Below are 22,338 nucleotides of genomic sequence, written 5' to 3'. Positions count from 1 at the left end.
TCCATGTGAAAGGAGCAAATTAGCGCCGATCAACGAACTGTCTCGTTGATCGGTGCTCGTTTTCACGGCCCACGTCGGGCCGTGTAATACTACCTTATCTGTCTTCTTCCAAATCTAATAACCACAATTTCTATGGAACAAAAAACATGAAAAGACAGCAGAAAACATACAAGATAAGGGGCAGAATAACAAGAGCTCTCTGTGTGCTGAGACGGAAACTTGGGGGTGAAATTGTGTAGTTTATGGAATTAGGCTTTAAGTGAATGACCTCTGTTATTTCAGTAAATTGATTAATTCTCTTTCAGATGAATTTGGAAAACATGTGTAATCTCCAAGACTCTTGTACCCATTTAATGAATGTTCCTAGTTCTGCTGGGGAAGATAAGATATTAACTTGTTGTACATACACTTAAGAACAGGCTGCAATATTGTCACCTCCATTTATCATGATGTGAAGGCAGAGCAGCCTACCGGCCTCTACGTCATCCTCCAGTTTTTACCAGCAAAATCTATTTTATATCTATAGAGATAGTTTGTAAACACTTGATAAAAAATGGAGTTTCTGTTGCTTTTGCCACCCTTTATATGTTTCCTCTGCGTCCTATTATTTCCTAATTGTATTCTGGATGAGGCAAGCTTTTGGCACTGCTTAGAGAATTAGGAGCATCTTCTATCCGTGAGTGTTTGTTACATTTAACATCTAGCTGAATTATTCCTGCAGATGCTTTGGCTCATTATAATTCAGCGTGTGTTATTGACGTGAGCCTGTGGGAGTTATACTGATGTCATTACTTGCATTAGAAAGGGCACAATTTCAGTATATCATATGGCGCATTGAAGAGGTTTTTGCTTTTTTTTTTACATAACCAATACATTATTATAAGAAAGGTTCTTGTGTAGAACGAGAGACAAGAGGACAGTAAAGTTAAAAAAGCATGAACATGTATGGACCTAACGTTACAATCAAGTTGTGTAACTCAGTAGCACATGTGAATATATGAACATATCTTAATAGGGTAAATGTCATCTATCTCATCATCCAACAGCCTGTAGTCCTCCTTTGATCGCATGCACGTTCTCTGTAAAGGTTCTCAAACCTCCATGGCCCTCAGAAACTCTGCAGATATAGAGTAAATATTAGCTGGTGAAGTAGCTGGAGGAGGGGGATGCAGCAGCAGTATCTCTTCACCAGGTTGTTTGAGAGCGTGCATGACTTTTGGCGGGGCAGCTGGGTAAGACATTTGATTTGCTCATAGCATACCTCTTATATCACACCAGGAAGAGCCACAGAGCAGACATGGACAGAGAAAATGTGCACGTAAGATAAAATACAGTTGCCAAAAAGTTTAAAATTGTGTGAATAGCTAATTTGTCATTTTTCTAGCATAAAAAAAAAAAAATACCCCCGTGTGCTGCTGGGGGAGGCACTGAGCAGAATTAGTATTCTTGCCCCTCTGAAACTGTCAATATGGTCCCTTCTTACTTTTTAATTCAGTTTTACAATCCTATGCTGAGAGGCATATGTATCCTCCGCTATACTGCCATGCTACTGCAGATGCTCTGCCCCTTCCCTGACAAGCAGGGCAGAAAACTATTTATTTTGGCTGCTATGCAGGAAAGAGAGGATCACTATGAAGAGGCTGTGGTGAGACTAAGCATGGTGTCCACCATCACTAAGCTCAGTAGGTGGATGTGCACATAGATATTCACTTTAAACACCAGGTAGTGCCAGAATCTGTAAGTAAATTTAATAACTCTTTTAAAAGACAAAATGTATTTATTCTTTGGTTCTTTATTTAAGTAAGCATAATATTCCATAATATTAGTGATATCTTTTGGATTCCTCTCTATGGACAGCAGAAGCGGTGGATTTGGGGACCCAACATCGACACTGCGGGAGAACAGTTAGGAATACAATTAGAAATTTTATGGAGGAGTTTATGGTTTTTATATTTGTTCTTGATTGGGTTCAACTGTTGAACCCCACAAGACTCATTTTAAAGGCTCACCCCCCAATATACAAACATTACAGATGTAGCATAGATAGATATTAGATAGTTAGTTAGTTAGATAGATAGACAAACAACGAAATGATCGCAGCACTCGGGAAGTAGTTTGCATTAAAGTTGTGGTTTATTGACCCATGTCAATTGCTACGTTTCAGTCCTCTCCACAGGACCTTTCTCAAGCCTGGCTTGAGAAAGGTCCTGTGTAGAGGACTGAAACATAGCAATTGACATGGGTCAATAAACCACAACTTTTTTTGCAAACTACTTCCTGAGTACTGCGATCATTTCTTTGTTTGTGTATCTATAGGACCATTTGGATTGCACAATGCATAGATTATTATATTACTGTGGTACTGAAAGTTGGGGACATTTTTGAAAGAAGTATTTCAGTAAGTGTTATATTTGTAAGTAAAAGTGCTTTTTCTATATACCTTTTCCTCGGATAATTGGACTAGACAGATATTTCAAGCAGCAAATGAAAACATGAGTCTATTAATTACTTTGTAACAGATCAGAGACTTGATGGAGAAATAAACTGATGTAAAGTTATCAGTACAAAAGATAACATGTTCCTCCATGAAAATCAAGCCATAGTGATTGTGCTCTATTGTGAGGATATTGGAAATTCTAAATAAAGTGAAAAAGAGGGGTTATTAGAAAATCGATTAAACTTAGAAATATACAGCTGTGAATACAATAAAACATAAATTATAGTAATATTGACTGTTTGTGTATTCTATATACAGTATTTGTATTGATCACATGCAAGGCCGATTCTAGCTTTTCTGCTGCCTGAGGTGAAAATTGAAATGGCGCCCACAGATTGTGACTGACATCCCCATGGCTTTTCTACATCACTGCCAGTCTGCTCCAACTGTTGCGTATGCACCGTTGCCTTGTACTCCCCTGGCATGCGTGGTGCAACGATGAAGCCGGGCAGACTACACTTCGCTGCACGGTGTGATGGCGCATCCGAGAAAGTTTAAGGAGACTGGTAGTGATATATAACAGCCCGGGGATGTCAATCAAGCATGGAAAGGTAGGTTTGGAGGCAGGACTATGTGACACTTCAGGATAGCGGCACTGCCCCATGACCCTTTAATGAGTAATTAGCACATAGTGTGCACCGTTTTAAAAGTTGACTTTATGGATTTTGCTTCATCTGAAAAAAAACATACAAGGGGATGTTTGGAAATATTGTCAGGTCATGTAATACTGCATGGTGGCGGTTCAAGGGGTTAAAACTATCTGACAGGTTCCCATTAAATATACAATGAATTGAAAAAATTCTATCTGCCCTGCAATTTTGTTATTATAAATATATCCTATATAATTACAGCTCCAGAAGCAAGCTCAATACATATGTACAGTACCATAAAAAAAAGGTCAGTACATATATACAGTACCAGAACCAAGCTCATGCATATATACAGTACCAGAACCAAGCTTGGTACATAAATACAGCACCAGAACCAAGCTCAACACATATATACAGTACCAGAACCAAGCTCAGTACATAAATACAACACCAGAACCAAGCTCATAAATATATACAACAGAACAAAGCTCATAAATATATGCAGCACCAGAACAAAGGTTATACATGTATGCCTCACCAGAACAAAGCTAAGTACATAAATACAACACCAGAACCAAGCTCCGTACATAAATACAACACCAGAACCAAGCTCAGTACATAAATACAGCAACAGCACAAATACAGCTTAATTTAGTGCAACCCCTGCCGTATAGGTTTGTGTGGCATAAAACTACAGCTCCCAGAATGGCCCAAACAATGGTAAGGATATGCTGGAAGTTGCTGTTTCACAAAAAAAAATCATACCACCCATCATCTCGCTGCAGATCATACAGTGACTACAGTACTGATTAGAGGCAGAATAAACATTTACATGAAGTGACTGACCGGAGATGTCTTCTCAGATTCTAGTTACATAGTTAGTACGGCTGAAAAAAGACACATGTCCATCAAGTTCAACCAAGGGGCGGGAAAAGGGAAGGAAAAATTTCTACACATAGGAGCTAATATTTTTTTGTTCTAGGAAATTATCTAACCCTTTTTTAAAGCCATCTACTGTCCCTGCTGTGACCAGCTCCTGCGGTAGGCTATTCCATAGATTCACAGTTCTCACGGTAAAGAAGGCTTGTCGCCTCTGCAGCTTGAACCTTTTTTTCTCCAGACGGAGGGAGTGCCCTCTTGTTTTTTGAGGGGGTTTTACAAGGAACAGGATTTCACCATATTTTTTGTATGTGCCATTAATATATTTATATAAGTTAATCATGTCCCCCATTAGTCGTCTTTTTTCAAGGCTAAATAGGTTTAATTCTTTCAATCTTTCCTCATAACTTAAATTCTCCATGCCCCTAATTAGCTTCGTTGCTCTTCTTTGTATTTTTTCCAACTCCAGGGCATCCTTTCTATGAACTGGAGCCCAGAACTGAACTGCATATTCTAGATGAGGCCTCACTAATGCTTTGTAAAGTGGCAATATTACATCCCTGTCCCGTGAGTCCATGCCTCTTTTAATACACGACAATATCCTGCTGGCCTTTGAAGCAGCTGATTGACACTGCATGCTGTTATTGAGTTTATGATTTACAAGTACACCCAGATCCTTCTCAACAAGTGAATCCGCCAGTGTAGCTCCCCCTAGGACATATGATGCATGCAGGTTGTTGGTACCCAGATGCATAACTTTACATTTATCTACATTAAACTTCATCTGCCAAGTGGACGCCCAAACACTCAGTTTGTTTAAATCTGCCTGCAATTCATGAACATCTTCCATAGACTGAACTATATTACATAGCTTGGTGTCATCTGCAAAAATAGAAATAGTGCTATTAATCCCATCCTCTATATCATTAATAAATAAGTTGAATAATAGTGGTCCCAGCACTAGTTGTTTGTGCTTTTTTCTTTTCCTCTCTTCTCCATCCGGTCCAGACCTCTATGATGACTTCTCCCGGCCACAGCCCATTTCTGCAGTTTGCCGCTCAGATGCCTTCAGCTTCTCACTTTTCAACATTTCTGCACCTTTAATGAAGATAAATTTCTCATGGTGTCACAGACTACGCCCCTAAATATAATAGCACCATACACTGCACCTCTAATACTAATAGCACCATACAATGTGTCCCTGATTATAATAGCACCTTACACTGTGTCTCACACACACACACACACACACACACACACACACACACACACACATACACACACACACACACACACACACACACACACACACACACACACACACACACACACACAGTGCCCTTGTAGATAGTGCCCCCATAGAGCTCCCTGTAGTTAGAGCCTCCCCATTGAGACCCCCTTACAGAGCCCCCTGTAGACTGTGCCCCACATAGAGCCCCCTGTGGACAGTGCCCCACATAGAGCCCCCTGTGGACAGTGCCCCACTTAAAGCCCCCTGTAGACAGTGGCCCACATATACTGTATAGTGCCTCCTATAGAGTGTCCTGTAGATACTGTCCCTCATAGAGCCCCATGTAGATAGTGCCCCCCATAGAGCCCCTGTAGACAGTGGCCCCCATAGATCCCCTGTAGATAGTGCCCCACATACAGCCCCTTGTAGATAGTGCCCCACATATAGCCCACTGTAGATAGTGCCCCACATATAGCCCCCTGTAGATAGTGCCCCACATATAGCCCCCCAGTAGTTAGTGTCCCACATATAGCCCCCCTGTAGTTAGTGCCCCACATATAGCCCCCCCTGTGGATAGTGCCCCCTGTAGATAATGCCACTCACACTTATGAGAACAAAAAAACTTTACATACTCACCTGATCCCGTTCCTGCATCGACCTCTTGCAATGCAGGCCTGCTCTCTTCTGAGCAGGTCTGCTGGGGCTGAACAGAGCAACGGTGCAATGACGTAATCGCGCCGCTAACGTCGTTGAAAGGCGCTGATTGGCAGGGTGCCTTGCCCTACGCCATTCAACGACACAAGCAGCGCAATGACGTAATCGCATCACTTGCTTCATTGAAAGATGCTGAATAGCAGAACATGCCCTGATATACAGCGCTTATACATGTAATTGTATCTGCGTCCTATAGACACAGATAAAATTATAGTGCAGCAGGGGTGGCAGCGCCACCCCCTCAGAGAAGCAGTAGGCCGCCTGAGGCGAGATGCTCATCTCACCTCATAGACGGTGGGGCCCTGATTACATGGGTGGACTAAGAATAATCTGGGTCCAAGTACATTAAAGGGGTTGTCTTGCTTCCTAAGCTCCCGTGACCCCCAATGAGGCGGCCTGTGCTTGCCTCAACAGTAAGAGTGGGTGACCCCTGTTTTGGAGATAGGTTCAGGTCTGGAGATAGTACTACCAGTTGGGAATACACCAGAATGCATTCTTTATACCAATGCAGTTGAATTTATAGTAGGGCTGAGTTTGTTATTTGAAACAGCTTAATGCAATATTATGTAGTCATGGGTTTAATTTATCAATAAAAGACATAAAAACCACAACAGATTTCAATACATAGTAAAAAAAATTCTAAAAACATTCAGAAACCAGGTGGGAAAAGATAAATACACCCATTAATTCAGTAACGTGTAGAGACAACTTTAGCAATGATAACTTGTAGTTAACATTTTCTGTAGGAGTTTATCAGCCTCTTACATCATTTTGGAGAAGTTCTTCTTACAACATTGCTTCAGTGTATTGATGTTTGAGGGCATTGTTTGTTAACAGCTGTCTAAAGATCCCATCACAGCAGCTCAATAGGATTGAGGTCCAACACTTTGTTTTTTTCTTCTTTAGCCATTCAAATGTCGATTTTCTGGTATGTTTCGGATCACTGTCCTCTTGCATGACCCACTTTGCTTAAGCTGCTAGACAGATCATATCATATTTGTCTTTGGTTGTATCAATCCTATGGCTGTAAAGTGCAGTCCAACTTCTTGATGACTAACTAATCTTGTCTATTTTTTAACATCTGGCTGCTAATTATTCTCTTAATGTTTGTTGGAAGGGTGTACTTAATTTTAACAGTATTACAGCATGCGAGAGAGCTGTAAAACTGTGAACCACCGTTACATGTGTATCAGCGATTCACAGTGTGAGCAGTAAAGGAAATGAAGAGGAAACAGCGCTCCCTTCAAAACTACTGATCAGCGGGGGTACCGGGAGTCGGACCCTGACCAGTGAGATATTGATGGCCTATCCTTAGGATCAGTTTCTTAGGACTAAAAAACCTCTTTAACAGGATTTCACCAATAAACATTAATTCTTCCCAGCAACATCTTTATATTAGAATATTTTATTTTACCAAAACATGTTTTATTTTTGTTTATTTTAAGCAAATAATTTCTTGTTTATAACTTAGGTCATAAAGGTTCCTCTAGCAGGATATTATTTATAACTATGATATATGACACAGAGAAGAGTGAAGCATTGTCAGCCTTTTAAGAAGGTGATATAGAAAATCTATTACATAGCATAGGGAGCCCAACAGAAAATGAGATTGTGTTGATGATATTGCAGTGTCGGGAGAAATCGATGAGTAAATGGCCAGATAAATAAAAGGTGAACAATAACAAGACATTGCTACTCAGATGTATATGAAAGTGAACGTGAGATTAATAGAAGATAAACAGAAAAAACACCTTTGCTTGAACACTTAGTAAGACTACAGCGAACTATTATGTCCCAGTCTTTTCCATGCTTACAAAAGATGTACAATTCCACCTGTCAAGTGTTAGACTGTTACTATTTTTAAAAGAGTTTTCCAATTTTAATATCTTACTAGGAAATGTTTAAGTTTGCACAGGGGGGTTACTCCACTATTCAGGACCCTCTTCTATTAGCCATAGTGGATGGCGGTTACAAAGAGCAGCTCTCCTTATTAGTAGGCATCTAGCACATTATGCAAGATTCACCATGACTGCACAGTATAGTATTACAATGACTTCTTATTTCCAAATTTAAAGGAACATTAAACCTAGAAATGAATAATAAAAGCAAATAGGAGATTTTTTTTTCCCCCACCACTTTGTCAGTCTCCAGCATTTTCTACATGTTCCTGAAACAAACAGTCTTGTAGAAATCCTACAGAGAACACAGGGGTTAGTCTCCTGCTGATCTGTTTCATTTTTGGCTGGGGAATGAATGAAGGATGGGTCAAAGCACGAGGGGTGTGGCTGAACAATCTTTTTGTCCTGCTGCAGACAGCAGGGGAGGCTCCTGCTCCAGCCATTTGTCACAGACACAGGACTTTAAAGTTAAGGGGGACATGGCTGAATTCCTGGGACACACGGATAAGATTTCTTTATATATTTCTCAGTTTTATTTGTAATATAAGATAAATGGGATCAAAGGAGAGGAGGAGATAAAGGAAAGAAGTGCTGGGATATATTTTATTTTGTTGTGCATTTTCTATGTTTAGTGTTCCTTTAAAGCTAGGACCATACATGGCTCTATTTTTCTGGTTGACTCAACGACAAAGCCAGAAATCCGATGTAATACTAAGCACTTGCGCAGTATAAAGATGAGGTGTATGCTGTTAAATCCCTGATGTCATGTGCTGGAAAACCTGAAGGCCCCAACCATAGAAGGTTGCAATGAGAATTCATCACAGCCACAAGATCAAACACCTTTACCATTTATACACTTGAGAACAATATCTGGGAAATGTAGTATTGCATAGCGGCCATTAAAATAATAATACCTCTTCAAGAGGTTTTTTCCATAATTAATATTTATCACCTATCCACAGGATAGGTGATAAATATCTGATCAGTGGGGGCATGACCGCTGGGGCCCCTACCGATCACGAGAACAGACTTACTTTGCCGTCCTGGGAGCTCCATAGGAATGGAGCGATAGTGCGCATGCTCGGCCACCGTTCGATTCATTTCTATCTGGCTGCCGAGCTCTATCTTCGGCAGCCCCATATAAATGAATGAAGCGGTGGCCGAGCATGGCTACTAGCGCACCATTACTATGGGGCTGTCTGGAACAGCAAAGTAAGCCCGTTCTCGTGATCGGTAGGGGTCCCAGTGGTTGGACCCCCACCAATCAGATATTTATCACCTATCCTATGGATAGGTGATAAATAATGATTATGAGACAACCCCTTTAAGTCTGCCAGAGCAGGAGCAGGGCTGCTCTTACAGAGTTGCTTTCCACTCTGGCTTAAAGGGGTGGGTCCCGAGACATTCCACTATGACCTATTGGGATATATTGACAGGAGTTGTCATGATCAGACAACCCCTCAAAAACTTTCAAAATGTTAATTTAGTACTTACGCCTCATGCACACGACCGAGTGTGCCATCCGAGTCCCGTCAGTGATCCGAGGAAAGATAGGACATGTTCTATCATTCCTCGGATCGGAAACTCGGACCATTTTTCACGGACCCGATTCACCCGCTAAAGTGAATGGGTCTGTGAAGACTGTCTGGTGCCACTCGGATGCGGTCAAAAACGGTCGTGTGCAAGAGACCTTAGGATTCTAAGCCATTGGTCGGAAATCAGTCAGCATTACCAATAACCATGTTGTCAACTCTTCTTTATCTAACATTGGAATGAGAAGAACGGTGGAAAGTAGAAGGTTTCTCATGATGTTTCTCATAAAGTTATAAACCTCTACAGTTCTAGATGTTGCAGAAAGTGATCACTGGTAAAAACGTACGGTTTAGCAAAAAAAAGCACTATTTTTGGTTTGTGCGTATTTCATAGATGATGAATTGATCATTTCTTTAACTTTACTACTTCAAGTAGTGTTCCCTTAGCAGCCTTAGCAATTATAAAATCCATTAGTGTTATTAAGCGTGTTGAAGAAATATAACAGACTTACTTTTTATGTTAAAGTATTAGAGCTCTGTGATTTATCGCATTATAATTGGAACAGTGAAAGTTCACAGCAATGAAGGGAGCTCAACGCTTTGCTAAGTGGCCTCCTGGTGACAGTTGTATTAAACGTTTGTTGTAGCATGTTATATTTGTGTTTGATTGGATTGAGTTTTAAAAAAGATACACCCAGCTGCCACTAACTGCATTGTGATTACTAAACCCTGTGGTGCAAAATGAATGTTTCTTAAAATTATGGGACAGTAGTCGAAAGCAATACAAAGTTTCCTTATACAATATAAAGTAAAATAGAAAAATGTGTTATAAGAAAAAAAAAAACGTACTGCTTTGTAAAGAGCCAAGAAGTGACTTAAGGTAAAAATGTATCAACTTTTTGAAGTTGTTGAAGATAAAGTTGGTCCCCGCTCCATGTTTTCCATAGCTCTTCATACTTCGTAGTCCTAATATATATTATTTAGCTAAAGTATATACCTGGAATGGGTACTCCTTAATGCTTAACCCTTTTCACTTAAATTAATGAGCTATTCACGCGTTCACCATGATACTTAGCCGGTTGATTTATAGTTTGTGTTTCATCCCACTGTACACTCCTGCACCATCACACAGACAGCTTAACCCTTAAATAATCTGTTTCCTGTCTGTAAAACACAGGTCGATTTGTTCTTGCACCTTCACTAAAGAAAAATTCTGTACCTGGATGATAGTCACTCATGTGCACAGGGGATAAAGCTATGGGATGGACGTACATAAAACTAAAATAGGGTCTTCATTCTTGGCGCTATATCGATGTTAGACGTTATATACATATTTGGCATCACGATGCAGTCGACAATTAGAGGACACATTTTTGCTGTAAATATTATTATTTGCGCCAACTAACTTAAATGAGAACGTGAAAAAAAGCATTTTTTTTCAGGTTTATGCCAATCTTTATGGTATTGGGAAATTCACAAAATACTAAGCCACTGAGAAAGAGAGAAAGGTCTCGAAGCATGTCTGGCCTATGAAATATTTGAGCAAACTATTATATTCAATATAACCTGTATTGCACAAACTTCATTAAAAGAGGGTACCCACACATGTAGCGGATTTGGTGCAGATGTTCGCAGCAAAATCCGCATGTTACATGTGAATTTTGCTGCAGATTTCGCTGCAGATTCCACCCCTTCTCTATTGAAAAGTGTGAAATATGCAATATGCTTGGATTTCCTGGCAGAAAGCTTTTGGCTGCATGCGGATGAGATTTTTTAAATCTCATCCACTTGAATGCAACAGTCTTTCGCTGCGGATTTTCCACCCACAAATCCAGATGGTAAAAATCCACAACAAATCCGCTACACGTTCATGGGGGACAAAGAAGATTAAAACACGTGAAGTTACAAAACTAGGGCACCAAGATGGGAGTTTACTCTTGAGAAGAAAAATAGCCACAGCTTATAAAATGCGTTTGTTAGGCAGTCCATTCGAAGCAACCAGTCTGTGTCAGTGGACATGGCAATAAGCTGCGGATAGACAAAGGGCAAGTAGACTGGACAGTACTAAAATTATGTTTTTCTCGATCTCTTAACTAGATTTTCTTATATTTATTTTAAAAAAGAACCACATGTTCATTCCTGTAGTCCCATTTTTTACAGGACAGTCCCGCAGTTGGACCACACAGTGGCAGGTTTTATATAGATTTGCATATAAAGAGTTTTTCTATGTAGTTTTAGGGGCATTCCTGTTTGGACGGGGCAATGCTTAAAATATCCCATGGTTTGGGGATATTGAGAGGTATGAAGTAAAAACATAAAACTTTGAAAGTAGGGTTTATTTTCTTCATTATCACTGGATGATATATCTGAGAAGGTTGTATGTTTGAAAGACAAAGCCAATGTAAGTGGCACATATTTTAGTAAGAACGATTATCTAATAATATTTATTGTCCTAAATTAGGGATAAAATATGGCATGTTTGAGCTTTCAAATTGTAAAAAAATTAAATCGAAAATTACCATCATTATGACATTACATGGATATAGCTACAGACACAACACAGACAAAGATCATATTTCCCTGTAGTCCTGTGTGTTGATACACTGTATCCTGTCCTTTGTCTGTACTACAATCTGGATTAATATATAGAATTACCCAGTCTATCCTATCATTCATCACATATTAGATGTGAATCCTTTTTTCTAACCAGGAATAGAAAGAATTAACTTCTCACATAGCTTTTTGCTATATTTTATTATAATTTAATAGTACTGATGTCATTTCATTACTCTGTAGGGTAACCTTTTACATGATCAAAATACACTGGAAAAGATAAAATCTGCAAATCGTGATTGATGCTGTGACTCACCTATTATATTTAGAATACATCAGGACTTTCATCTATTGGAGATCCTATATATAAACCTTGTGCATATTATTTTATGTTTCTTTTGTTCTATGTCTGGATCTTGCAATTTCAGAGAGCCAGAAATCCTATGGCCTAATAGAAAGTAAAAATTAATATATAGGATAAGCCATATTTGCATATAATGAGACTGATCACTTGGACTATTGTTTAGAGAAAGCCTACAAATTTGTGTCTATAACTCATTACCTCTATCAGCTCTTCCTGGCAATGAGTGTTTTTACAGTCCCTTAAAGCAAGTATTAAGGGTCCTATTTGTCTTTTCCAACATAAATAATTGCTGTCTATAATGCTAAAGCTGAGCCCAGACCAGACTGCCTAAACTAATACAGATTCCAGAACTGACCCCCTAAACTGAGCCTGCATCATGACATTGTCTGCAGTGGTGTCCGGAGTCAAGATGACTGCAGGAACGAGGAGTGGTGAGTATTTTGTCAAAACATGGGGCTCCTGGGAGATTTACCTGCTCCTCCATGAATCTTGGAGATATGACTTAGCTGTCTGCTCCTATGATTAGTTGTAGACTTTGCCCTTAGCTTGGTTGAGCAGGGATTGGGCACAGCAGATTTTAGTTGTGCATTGGGAATACAGTGACTTGTGACCACCTGCCCACCTCAGCCCTCAAAAATGCATACATGAACTGTGTACAGTTTGTGTATAGATGTGTAGAATTCTGTTGAGCCCCCTGCTACCATGCAGGGCCGCCATCAGAGCTGTACTAGTGGTACTGTCATATGGGGACTGGCCACATTTGTAATAAATAAGGTCCCACTTTAGATCTTCTGGACCAAAGGAACATCATGCGACCCATTAGTTTAACCCAAATTAAACTATACTGGCCCCTCTTCTCCACTCCTCTGGATATTGACACGACATGCGTCTTTATCTGTGCGAGGAGTTGGAGCTCTCTTTGTAGTGGGCTGTTACCAGCCCTGGGCAGCAGTATGTGCCAAGCCAGCAGTGCCAGCTAAGCCATCAGTTAGGGCGGCCTATGGAGCAGTGTTAGGTAAGAAGATTGTGCTTCCCTTGCGTTTTTACAGAGAACATGTCAACTTTCCCCCACAGAGCCTCTGCCACCTTCAGTGCCCCTCTTCCCTACCCCATAGAGCCTCTGCCACCTTCTGTGCCACTTACCCTCAAAGATCACCTACCACGTTCTGTTTTTCTGCCCCAACAGACCCTCAGCCATCTTCTCTCTGCCTGCCCCCACAGAGCCTGCATTCTGCCCCCCTGTCCCCTGCCATTCATAGTACTCCTACAACCTTCTTTGCCACCCTCCCCAAACAGTGACCCTAAAACCTTTAGTTATTCATGCCCCTGCCCCCCTTTCGGAGCCCCTGCCGCCTTCTTTCCCCCAGTTTTATTCGCCCCACAGTACCTCTACCATTTTCTGTACCTTTTCCCATAACAGGGCTCCTGCCAACTTTTATATCCCTGTCCCTGACCTTTTCCTCACAGAGACCCTGGCATCTTCGACCCCACCGCCCCCACACAAAGCCTCTGCCACATTCTTCTGTTTCCCCTCCCTTAACAGAGCCACTGTCTGCTTTTGCACCCATACACCCGCAGAGCTCCTATCACCTTATGTCCTCCCGTGCAATACCCCTTCCACCTTCTGTGCCATAACCATAAGAACAAGCAAGTTTCCTAATGATTATATCATAGAAGGAGAAAGTACTCGCAGAGAATTTATTTTGTTCCTTGTCCAGATCACTGAAAATGCACTTTAAAGCAGTTGTCTCATGACAAGAACTCCTGCCATATGCCCCATTACAGCATATGGACTTACCCCACTCGGGATCCCCCTTTATATGACAGAACATAGAGACTCTGTAAGCTAATCTACAGTACTAAAAAAGTGCTATATGTCTCTAAACTAGTGTTATATTGTATAAATTAACTGTATGGAATTTCTTTAATGTCTTTGTCTAACAAACAGGTTATACAAACTTTATAAAGAATAATCCACTGCTGGCACATTGCTAGTACATATAGCAATCTCCTATATCCTATATATCAGCCTTCTATACATCTAATTGTGCCCAATAGATTTTAAAAGAACGTCCTGAGTTTAACTACCTATAACCTGGTTGAGATTATATACTCAGCGTTTAAATCCTTGCTGTTCCCACTCTAAAGCGGCCATATTGAATTGGGCGGCACAATGACATCTCAACCTGGACGTCGTGACTGTGGTAGTCAATCACTTTCCGCAACGGTGACGATACATAACAACTGACTAACAATAGATATTTTCCATTACATGCTGCAACTGGTTCTTATGAATTCATTTCATATAGTTTTTCCTAAAACAGCTTATAGAATCCATAAATCTTGTCAGGATAGTTGATATTTGTACCCATTTGTTTGGTTATGTGTGATTGCCAGATAATGGTGGTAATTATGTGCCACATAATGCGTAGAACAAGCTCTTTCCTCACTGATATATGTTGCAGTAGAAAAGTTGAAAGACCTTTTCATATGTTACATCCCCAATGACATCTGTTTCATTTTCATATGAAAACATAATTTGACGGCATCGCTTTTGCAAAAAAAAAAAAAGCAGCACATTAAAAATAGAAAGAAGAAAAAACCGGTGCGGCTCTGTTTGACAGTCAACGATCTTTGTTTGTGTTTGAACAGGTCCGGAGGTAAAGAATTGTGACGCTCCCGATAATCAATCGTCGCATCTGCATAATCTCCGGTTCAGGATTTGACATTCCGGGCATGTCCTAAAATTTAAGAACTTTTTTGAAGTGATCCATCATGTTTCAGAGCAGAGATTAAATAAACATAGACTGTCAGAAATGTCAGCGTGATAGCTGTGTGGTTCAGCAAGGCTGAACTTCAGAGATAAACCTTACCTATACGCTTTCGTTTTTTAAAAGGAAAACACTGTCAGTTTTTATAGACTCTGCCAATCCTTGTTCCAAATCATGTGGAGGGCGGCACATCTCATCAGTTCTGTTCTGTTGAATTAAGCAGGGAATATTTACAAAGGTTAATATTCACTGTCGTTGGGACTTTTATGTCCTCTAAAGGTAAAATGAATGATAAAATATAATTCTTAGCATGTGGCATTTTAACCAGCAGATATTTACACATGAAGAGACCCGCAGACATTAGAGTACTTTAGCTGGGGGTCTTATCAGTAAGTGTATGTTCACACAGCTTATTTTCAGGCTTATTTTGGAACGTAAAAGCCTCGTATTACGCTCCAAAATAAAATACGCCTGAAATAAACCTGCAATCAGTTCCCTATTGATTTCAATGGGAAATACACTGTGCTGCTCACATGAGGCGTATGTTTATGCTGCTGAATTAAAAAAAAAAAAAACTCGTAAAAAGAAGCCTTGTAAAAATAAGTAGCATGTCACTTCTTGCGTTTTTGGAGCTGATTTTCTATTGACACTACGAACATTTTCTCAAAAAACGGCTCAAAAAAAGCCTTCAAATAAGCTTCAATTTAAAAAAAAAAAAAAAAAAATACATTTTCAGCTTAAAAACTCATTGAAATCAAAGCCTATTTTCCCTTGAAAACAGTCTCATAATTTTCAGCCACTTCTTTATGTATGTGTGGACATACCCTAAGGCCCCATGCACATGACCGTATTTTTATCTATCCGTAAATACTGTCCATAAATACAGATCCGTAATCATCCGTATTTGATCCGTATATACGGATCCGTAAAAAAAGGAGGCTGCAAATGATGTCCGCAACATGTTGCATAGCAACGCATCCGTAAATACGGACCGTTTACTGATGCACATCCGTAGCTGTATGTATTTACGTAAGCGTCCATAGGCTTCTTTGGGAGAGTCCGTTCCGTAATTACAGACAAGAATAGGACAAGTTCTATAATTTTTTCAACACGGACACCCATCCGTAAAAATACTGAAATGTGTCCATAATGGATCCATAATTTAATGAAAAATACGGTCGTGTGCATGGGGCCTAACTCTCAATCGTGATATTGGTATACATGTTTCTATAGTCATCATTTTCTTATCATTTAAGTTCCAACTGTTTATATATAACGAAATGTATTTCTATAAAAATATCCAGGTTATATCATAAGTTTTATGTGTTGGATTCATACAAATCCGACTGAAAAATAATAGAGGCATGCTCCATTGGACACCATATTATGAAGGTATTCTTCTCTAAGGGAGAATATCTCTGACACATGGAGTCACAATGTGTGCCACCGTACAGCCTCCTGCAAATGTCTCTGTATAAGACCTAAAAGTAATGCAACATATGGCCAACCACAAATAGCCATTGATTTAAAATAGTATGATATTATAAAACATATACATAAAATAACTTGCATCAAACAAATTTTTTACGCCACTTCTGTCTTTTGCTTTCTATTGCTGCTTGCAAAAATCTGCAAAATTTATCAAATGGCATGATCTTTGATAAATTTGGTGCATTTTTATTTCATTTTAATGTGCACTTTTTCAAGGCAACTTTGGAAATTGCACCAAATTTATAAAATTATTGCATTCTAGGGACTGTAATACCTGTCAGAAAAGTGCAGAAAGCCAATATCTGGATGACGAACAGTGGAGGAGATCTTAGGAACTGCAGCCTCTGTGAGCACTTGCGGATAAGTGTACCTAAACTTTCATAAAACTTTTGACAGGTCATAGTGATATGTCAGAAGTTTTGTTCAGTGGGGTCCTGAACGGCCAGCAGTCTACGGGCTCATAGTCTTTCGATTGAGGTTGTATACTGCTGGCTCGGCTGTCTGAGGAGAGACAATCAAAAACAAAGGGGTAACAACGCTCAGCTGAGCGATTTAATCATATTGGATCTATGAATTTCAATCTCTGCATTTGGCAAGCCCATTGTTACAGTGTGATTGTGCATAGAAAGAAGCTGGGCTGGAACAATGAGAAGTGTATGATGCTGATTGGTCACTGATTGGTCAGCGTCATACACGTCATACACTCTTTACAATGCCCAGTTGTCTAATAAGAAACTAATTAGCATGAATCTAAAATTGTTTATAACTTGGTCAAAAATGATAGTTTTTCAAAATAAAAACCACTGTTGTTATCTACATTACAGCGACGATCAGATTATGTAGGAAATAGGGCACTTATAATCTGGTGACAGAGCCTCTTTAACATGTCCAATTTCAAGACAAAAGATTTTTTTATATTTCATTTATAAATTGTGCTCCCTTTAATGGATACCTAAGTACCTGCCTACTCCTCTGACCCCACATCTTGGCCCTGCACTTGTGTCTTCTTATATCTTCTGGGAATAATGAGTTTTAATTATATTTAATAAATGTTACATTTTAGCACCTTTTCTTGCTCATTGGCTGGAATTAACTTGAATTGAACTGAGCTGTAATACCAGATAAAGTTTATGGGCAAGTGTGGCGCTGTTTCTGGAAAAAAAGAAGACCATTCTTCAAATCTCAGACAACGGCTTTCATAACACTTTGGCACGTTTTAGTGAAATTGTTCAGCAATGGACTGAATTGTCCTGAATTCCGAATTGTTTATCCCAAACTTTATTTTAATATATTCGAAATGATTATGTTTGCAAAATGTCAAGAAAATAAAACCAAAGTCTTACTACTGATGTATCTGGCATAGATAAGCGCGTAACACGGTTTATTTCATAGTCACCTGTGAAAAATACATTTCATACCTAGCATTCTTTTTTATATTGATAAATTGACTTAACCTTTCTCTTTCATCTGGATGAGAAATTCCCCTGCCAGAATCCTCGGTGTCTTGTACACAATCTTTATTTTCTTCAGAATAAAACAGCATCAGAAATACTCTGTGAATATTTTTTCCCAAAAAAAGGTGCAGTCTTAATTTTTACTTAAAGGGGTTGTGCTGAGATCGACATCTATCACCTATCCACAGTGTAGGTGATAAAAGTCAGATAGCTGGGGGACCCACACCGATCACTAGAACAGGTGTCCCGATCCTGCACGATTACAATGAGGAGGAGTTTGAATGGAGCTGAGGTCGAGCATGCCCAGTGCTGCTCTATTCAAAGTCTATGGGACTGATGTAGATAGCTAAGTATAGTGCGCCTAGTATCTGTATGTCAGGATAGATAAACATACAGTACCTTAAAAAAAAAACTTTAATATATGAGATTAAGGCACCTTGAACTCTTGCTTTTTTTGTATACTTTTGGCAACTTATTGCAATGTGTGTCTTTTTAGCATACGTTTTTGTCCTAAACATCAGACATGCCTTTTTTTCTAGCAAGGCTTTACACTATTGTTAGTGCTAATAAAGGTAGACATTGACTTATATGTTTTTTTTATAGTGGAAATGAATCGCAGACATGTCCAAATGTAAGAGGTTAAATTTGCATACATTTGCCTCCATCGGATAAAAAAAGGCAAAAATATATTCACAACCAAGAAAAAAAGAAAAGAAAAAGGATCTGTAAAACAGATACCCATTGCATGCAGCTGTATACCTGATTTGTTTTGTCCGACAGATCTATCAAAAAAAGCATATATTTGGCATGCGGTTACATCCCTTGTTTGAAGTTTACATTATTTTATGTTTCACTGTACCTTTTGCTATTACTACTACTAGTAACAAAAATAGTGGTAATAACACTTATTATTATTTACTTTATCATAGACTTTTGATGAAACGTTGTACACAGCTCTGTCTAGCCTCCTATAAATATATGGATTGGATGGGCTTTAAATCTTTCTTATACATTGTATTCTATGAGGTTTTTTTCCCCTCTTGTGCCTCAAGGAAACAAAATCATAGCTCATTGTTGATTATTTTATTAGGTGAAAAATACAGAAATTGAACAGTCATTGCTGTTTTGAAAGATTCTTGATGGGAACTGTTTCTTGCGGTTAAATTTACCGCTTGTCTGAATCTGTTTGTCATAAAACAAAATTGTCTAAGAGGGCATAAAACTATACTGTCTGTAATTGTCCTGTCAAGGTTTAACTCGCGTTAAGAATTCTAATAGCCATGCAAACAGTTTAGAAAATGTGGATAAATAGCGGGTCGACGTCTACTGAGGAGATTCAAGCAGACTGCTTTTAGTCATTCTCCGAAATGACTTACATTTGTGTAAGTGACCTAGCAGGTATTGTAGTGGTAGGTTTATTGACTTACTTTGCATTTCATTTAATAGGTACATTATTTACATAGTGGATTTGTCCTTATTCACTTATTCACTATCAATTATTACGTTTAGACAAATAAGTAAAAATAGATTTCAGAATAATTCAGACTTCCCTTGGGCTAAGGTGGTGTAAATGCCACAGTTCTTGGTGGTCTAGGGTAGTAGAGGTATTAATGTTAGCTTTTCTGGTGGTCAAGGTTAGTGCAGGATTTAATATTTGCTTCCCTGGTGGTCCTGGGTACTTGAATGGTTAATACCCACTTCCTTGGTCTGCGGTAGTGGATGAATTAATATTTAATTTCCTGATGGTCTAGTGTAATAGAAGGATTATTTCTCCCTTTCTTGGTGGTCTAGGTTAGAAAAGGATTTAAAGGGGTTGTCCAGGAACAGGGTGATTTTTCACTCTGATGACCTATCCACAGGATAGGTCATCAGTATATGACCAGCTGATTTGGCTGCCCCAGGGCATCAGATGTCCATGCCGGAAGCAGATGGCTTCGGTCACAGTTCATCGGCTGTGCTGCAGTACTTCAGCTCTGCTCCTATTCAAGTGAATAGGAGCAGAGTTACAGTATTGCAGCACGGCCGCTATGCAGTGTACGGGGCCATCTGCTTTCGACACCAGCCACTGCATAACATCCGGTGCCCAGAGGCAGCCGGAACAGCATATGGATGTGGGGTTCAGGTATCGGACCCCACCGATCATATACTGATGACCTATCCTGTGAAAATCGCCCTGTGCCGGGACAACCCCTTTAATATTTAACTCCCTGGTGGTCAAGGGTAATAGTGAAGGGTTAATGCCTCCTTCACCGGTGGTCTAGGATAGAAGATGGGATTAATACGTGGTGTTTTAATGATTTACTCTCCTCCCCTGGCTCCAAAGATTCATATTGCTGTATTTTTTCCCTGACAGGAGGCTGTCCTCTTTGGCCTCCCTTCTTGTTCTGCACTGATCACACAGATCAGTTCATGGTAGGGACAGGGAGGAGGAGGATCCTCCAGCAGATTAACCCTTCATAGGCAACTGTGTGCCCCTCTAGCAGATAAACCCCTTTCAAGCAGCTGTCTACTCATTCTGCTGCATAATACACAGTAATGCAAAAAATATAGAAAAAAAACTTTGGAGATCGTCTGTACTGTAGTTCAATGCAGTGCAATCAGATTATCATACAAATGCAATAGTACTCACATATGCGAGGAGAGCCAGGCACCAAGCTCCCCTCCGATCTACGATCGCCTTACATATCACTCCCCTGGTCACTTTTTCAATAATGCAGCTGGTAGAAACGACAAACGAAGTAAAAGAGTGATTTTAATAACATTTAAATATAAAAACAAATATAAAGGCAAAATGTTCCACGCATATCGGGGCCTCCCCCTTCATCAGGATACATTTGCTGTCATACACCAACACGTTTAAATACCCACATTCCCCTTATTCCTGCCTCTCCTAACCGGAAATTATGTAAACCTGCAACCCTCTATATTTCCATTACGATTCAGCCTCTTACCTCTACTTCCTCCCACAGGAAGTGACACCTGAAACAGCTCTATCTACGCTCCCATATCTCCCTTCTCACACCGGAAGTGAGTCATAATCTGAACCCTGTCCACAGCCACATCACCTACACAAAGTGACACATGACTTCAAACAGCTCTATCTCCACTTCCACATCTCCCTTCTCACACCGGAAGTGACTTTTAATCTGAAAGAGCCCTATCCGCAACCACACCTCCTGCAGGAAATCACACGTAACCTGAAACAACTCTATCTTTGCTTCAATATTAAAAAGCCCTATCTTTAACCATACATATTCTTCCTCATTTACATCACATCTACCACACCATCTCCATTCATTCCACATTCTTCTTACTTGGGACCACCGCCCCCCCCCCCAACAAAAGACATATTACTAAAAAACATTATATATAAATTCCACACTCTAATACCTCACTCATTCCCAATTTTTTGGACATTGAAGGTAGGCATCAGTACCCCCCTCTACGCTACCTAAAGAGTTATATAAACTATCAAATCCTCGCCTAGTTTTATGGAAATGCAAGTGGAGCGATACCTCAAGGCTGCTGGTATCTGCCGGGAAAGAGCGTTCACGTTAACACGCAACCTCAAATCCGTAACCACTCTGATTGACAGTGTCTAAGGTGTTCGCCAGAGCTGAACGCAAGGTGGGATGGACTTTGCTGCTTAGAACCCAAGTTGTCTTAACAGAGTGCAGTTTTGGATAAGAGCTGCAATGCAGGCAAACCTGAGCTGGAAACCAGACAGCAAATAGTTTAACTGAAATTATAGAAACGGTGTGGAGGTAATCAGACAAGCCACCTTCAAAATCAGTCGGGAGCGGATAATCAGAATCGGAAAGCAGAGGGTTAACGAGAGACAAGCCAAGGTCAGTATACACGAGGTCCAGAAAACAGAAGTGCAGGATCAGTCAGGAGCTTGATCAGAAACCAGGCGATAAGAAAATTCACAAGCAAAGACAGGTGGGAAAAGACAGGTATAAATACAACCCCACAGCTGATTGGCAAAAGCACACAGAATAGAGATAAGCTCAAGGTAAAGAAGAACCACCCATAAGCTAGATGGGTTATCATAGCGACCTTAAGGGAACAGGTGTTTTCCTAACACCTAGTTCCTCATACTCCAAGATAATAATCTCTGAAAATACATACATTTATACTACAATTTTAAAATCATATATGGTTTTTTTTACCTCTATCTATCATATATCATCCTCTTTATCTCAAGTCACTCTTTCTAACATTTAGTTTAACCCATTTAGGCAGAGGCACTCCAATCTAAAGATCTACATGGCTGATAATATAACAAATTCTGTTTGAAGATGAGGATATTGTTTGCCCGATTTACAGATTTGTCACTCATGAGGCATTGGTGAAAAAAGTAG

General features: G+C 39.8%; 1 protein-coding gene across 2 annotated transcripts in view; it reads left to right on the top strand.

Moving 5' to 3' along the window:
• Positions 1-22,338, top strand: part of STK39 (serine/threonine kinase 39) — a 249,303-nt gene that overhangs the window by 210,971 nt on the left and 15,994 nt on the right. The window contains exon 17 of one of the 2 annotated variants that reach the window (XM_075829403.1): positions 14,911-15,039. The exons of the other annotated variant lie outside the window; for it this stretch is intronic. Coding sequence (XP_075685518.1) covers positions 14,911-14,984 — 74 coding nt within the window. The 3' untranslated portion in view covers positions 14,985-15,039. Of the gene's footprint in view, positions 1-14,910; positions 15,040-22,338 lie in introns of those variants that run through there. 2 annotated transcript variants of the gene reach the window in all.

This window comes from Rhinoderma darwinii, chromosome 6 (assembly GCF_050947455.1).
Source record: "Rhinoderma darwinii isolate aRhiDar2 chromosome 6, aRhiDar2.hap1, whole genome shotgun sequence".
Taxonomy (NCBI): Eukaryota; Metazoa; Chordata; class Amphibia; order Anura; family Rhinodermatidae; genus Rhinoderma; species Rhinoderma darwinii.
The sequence above is the reverse complement of the archived record's forward strand: the minus strand, read 5'-3'. Positions and strand labels throughout refer to the sequence as shown.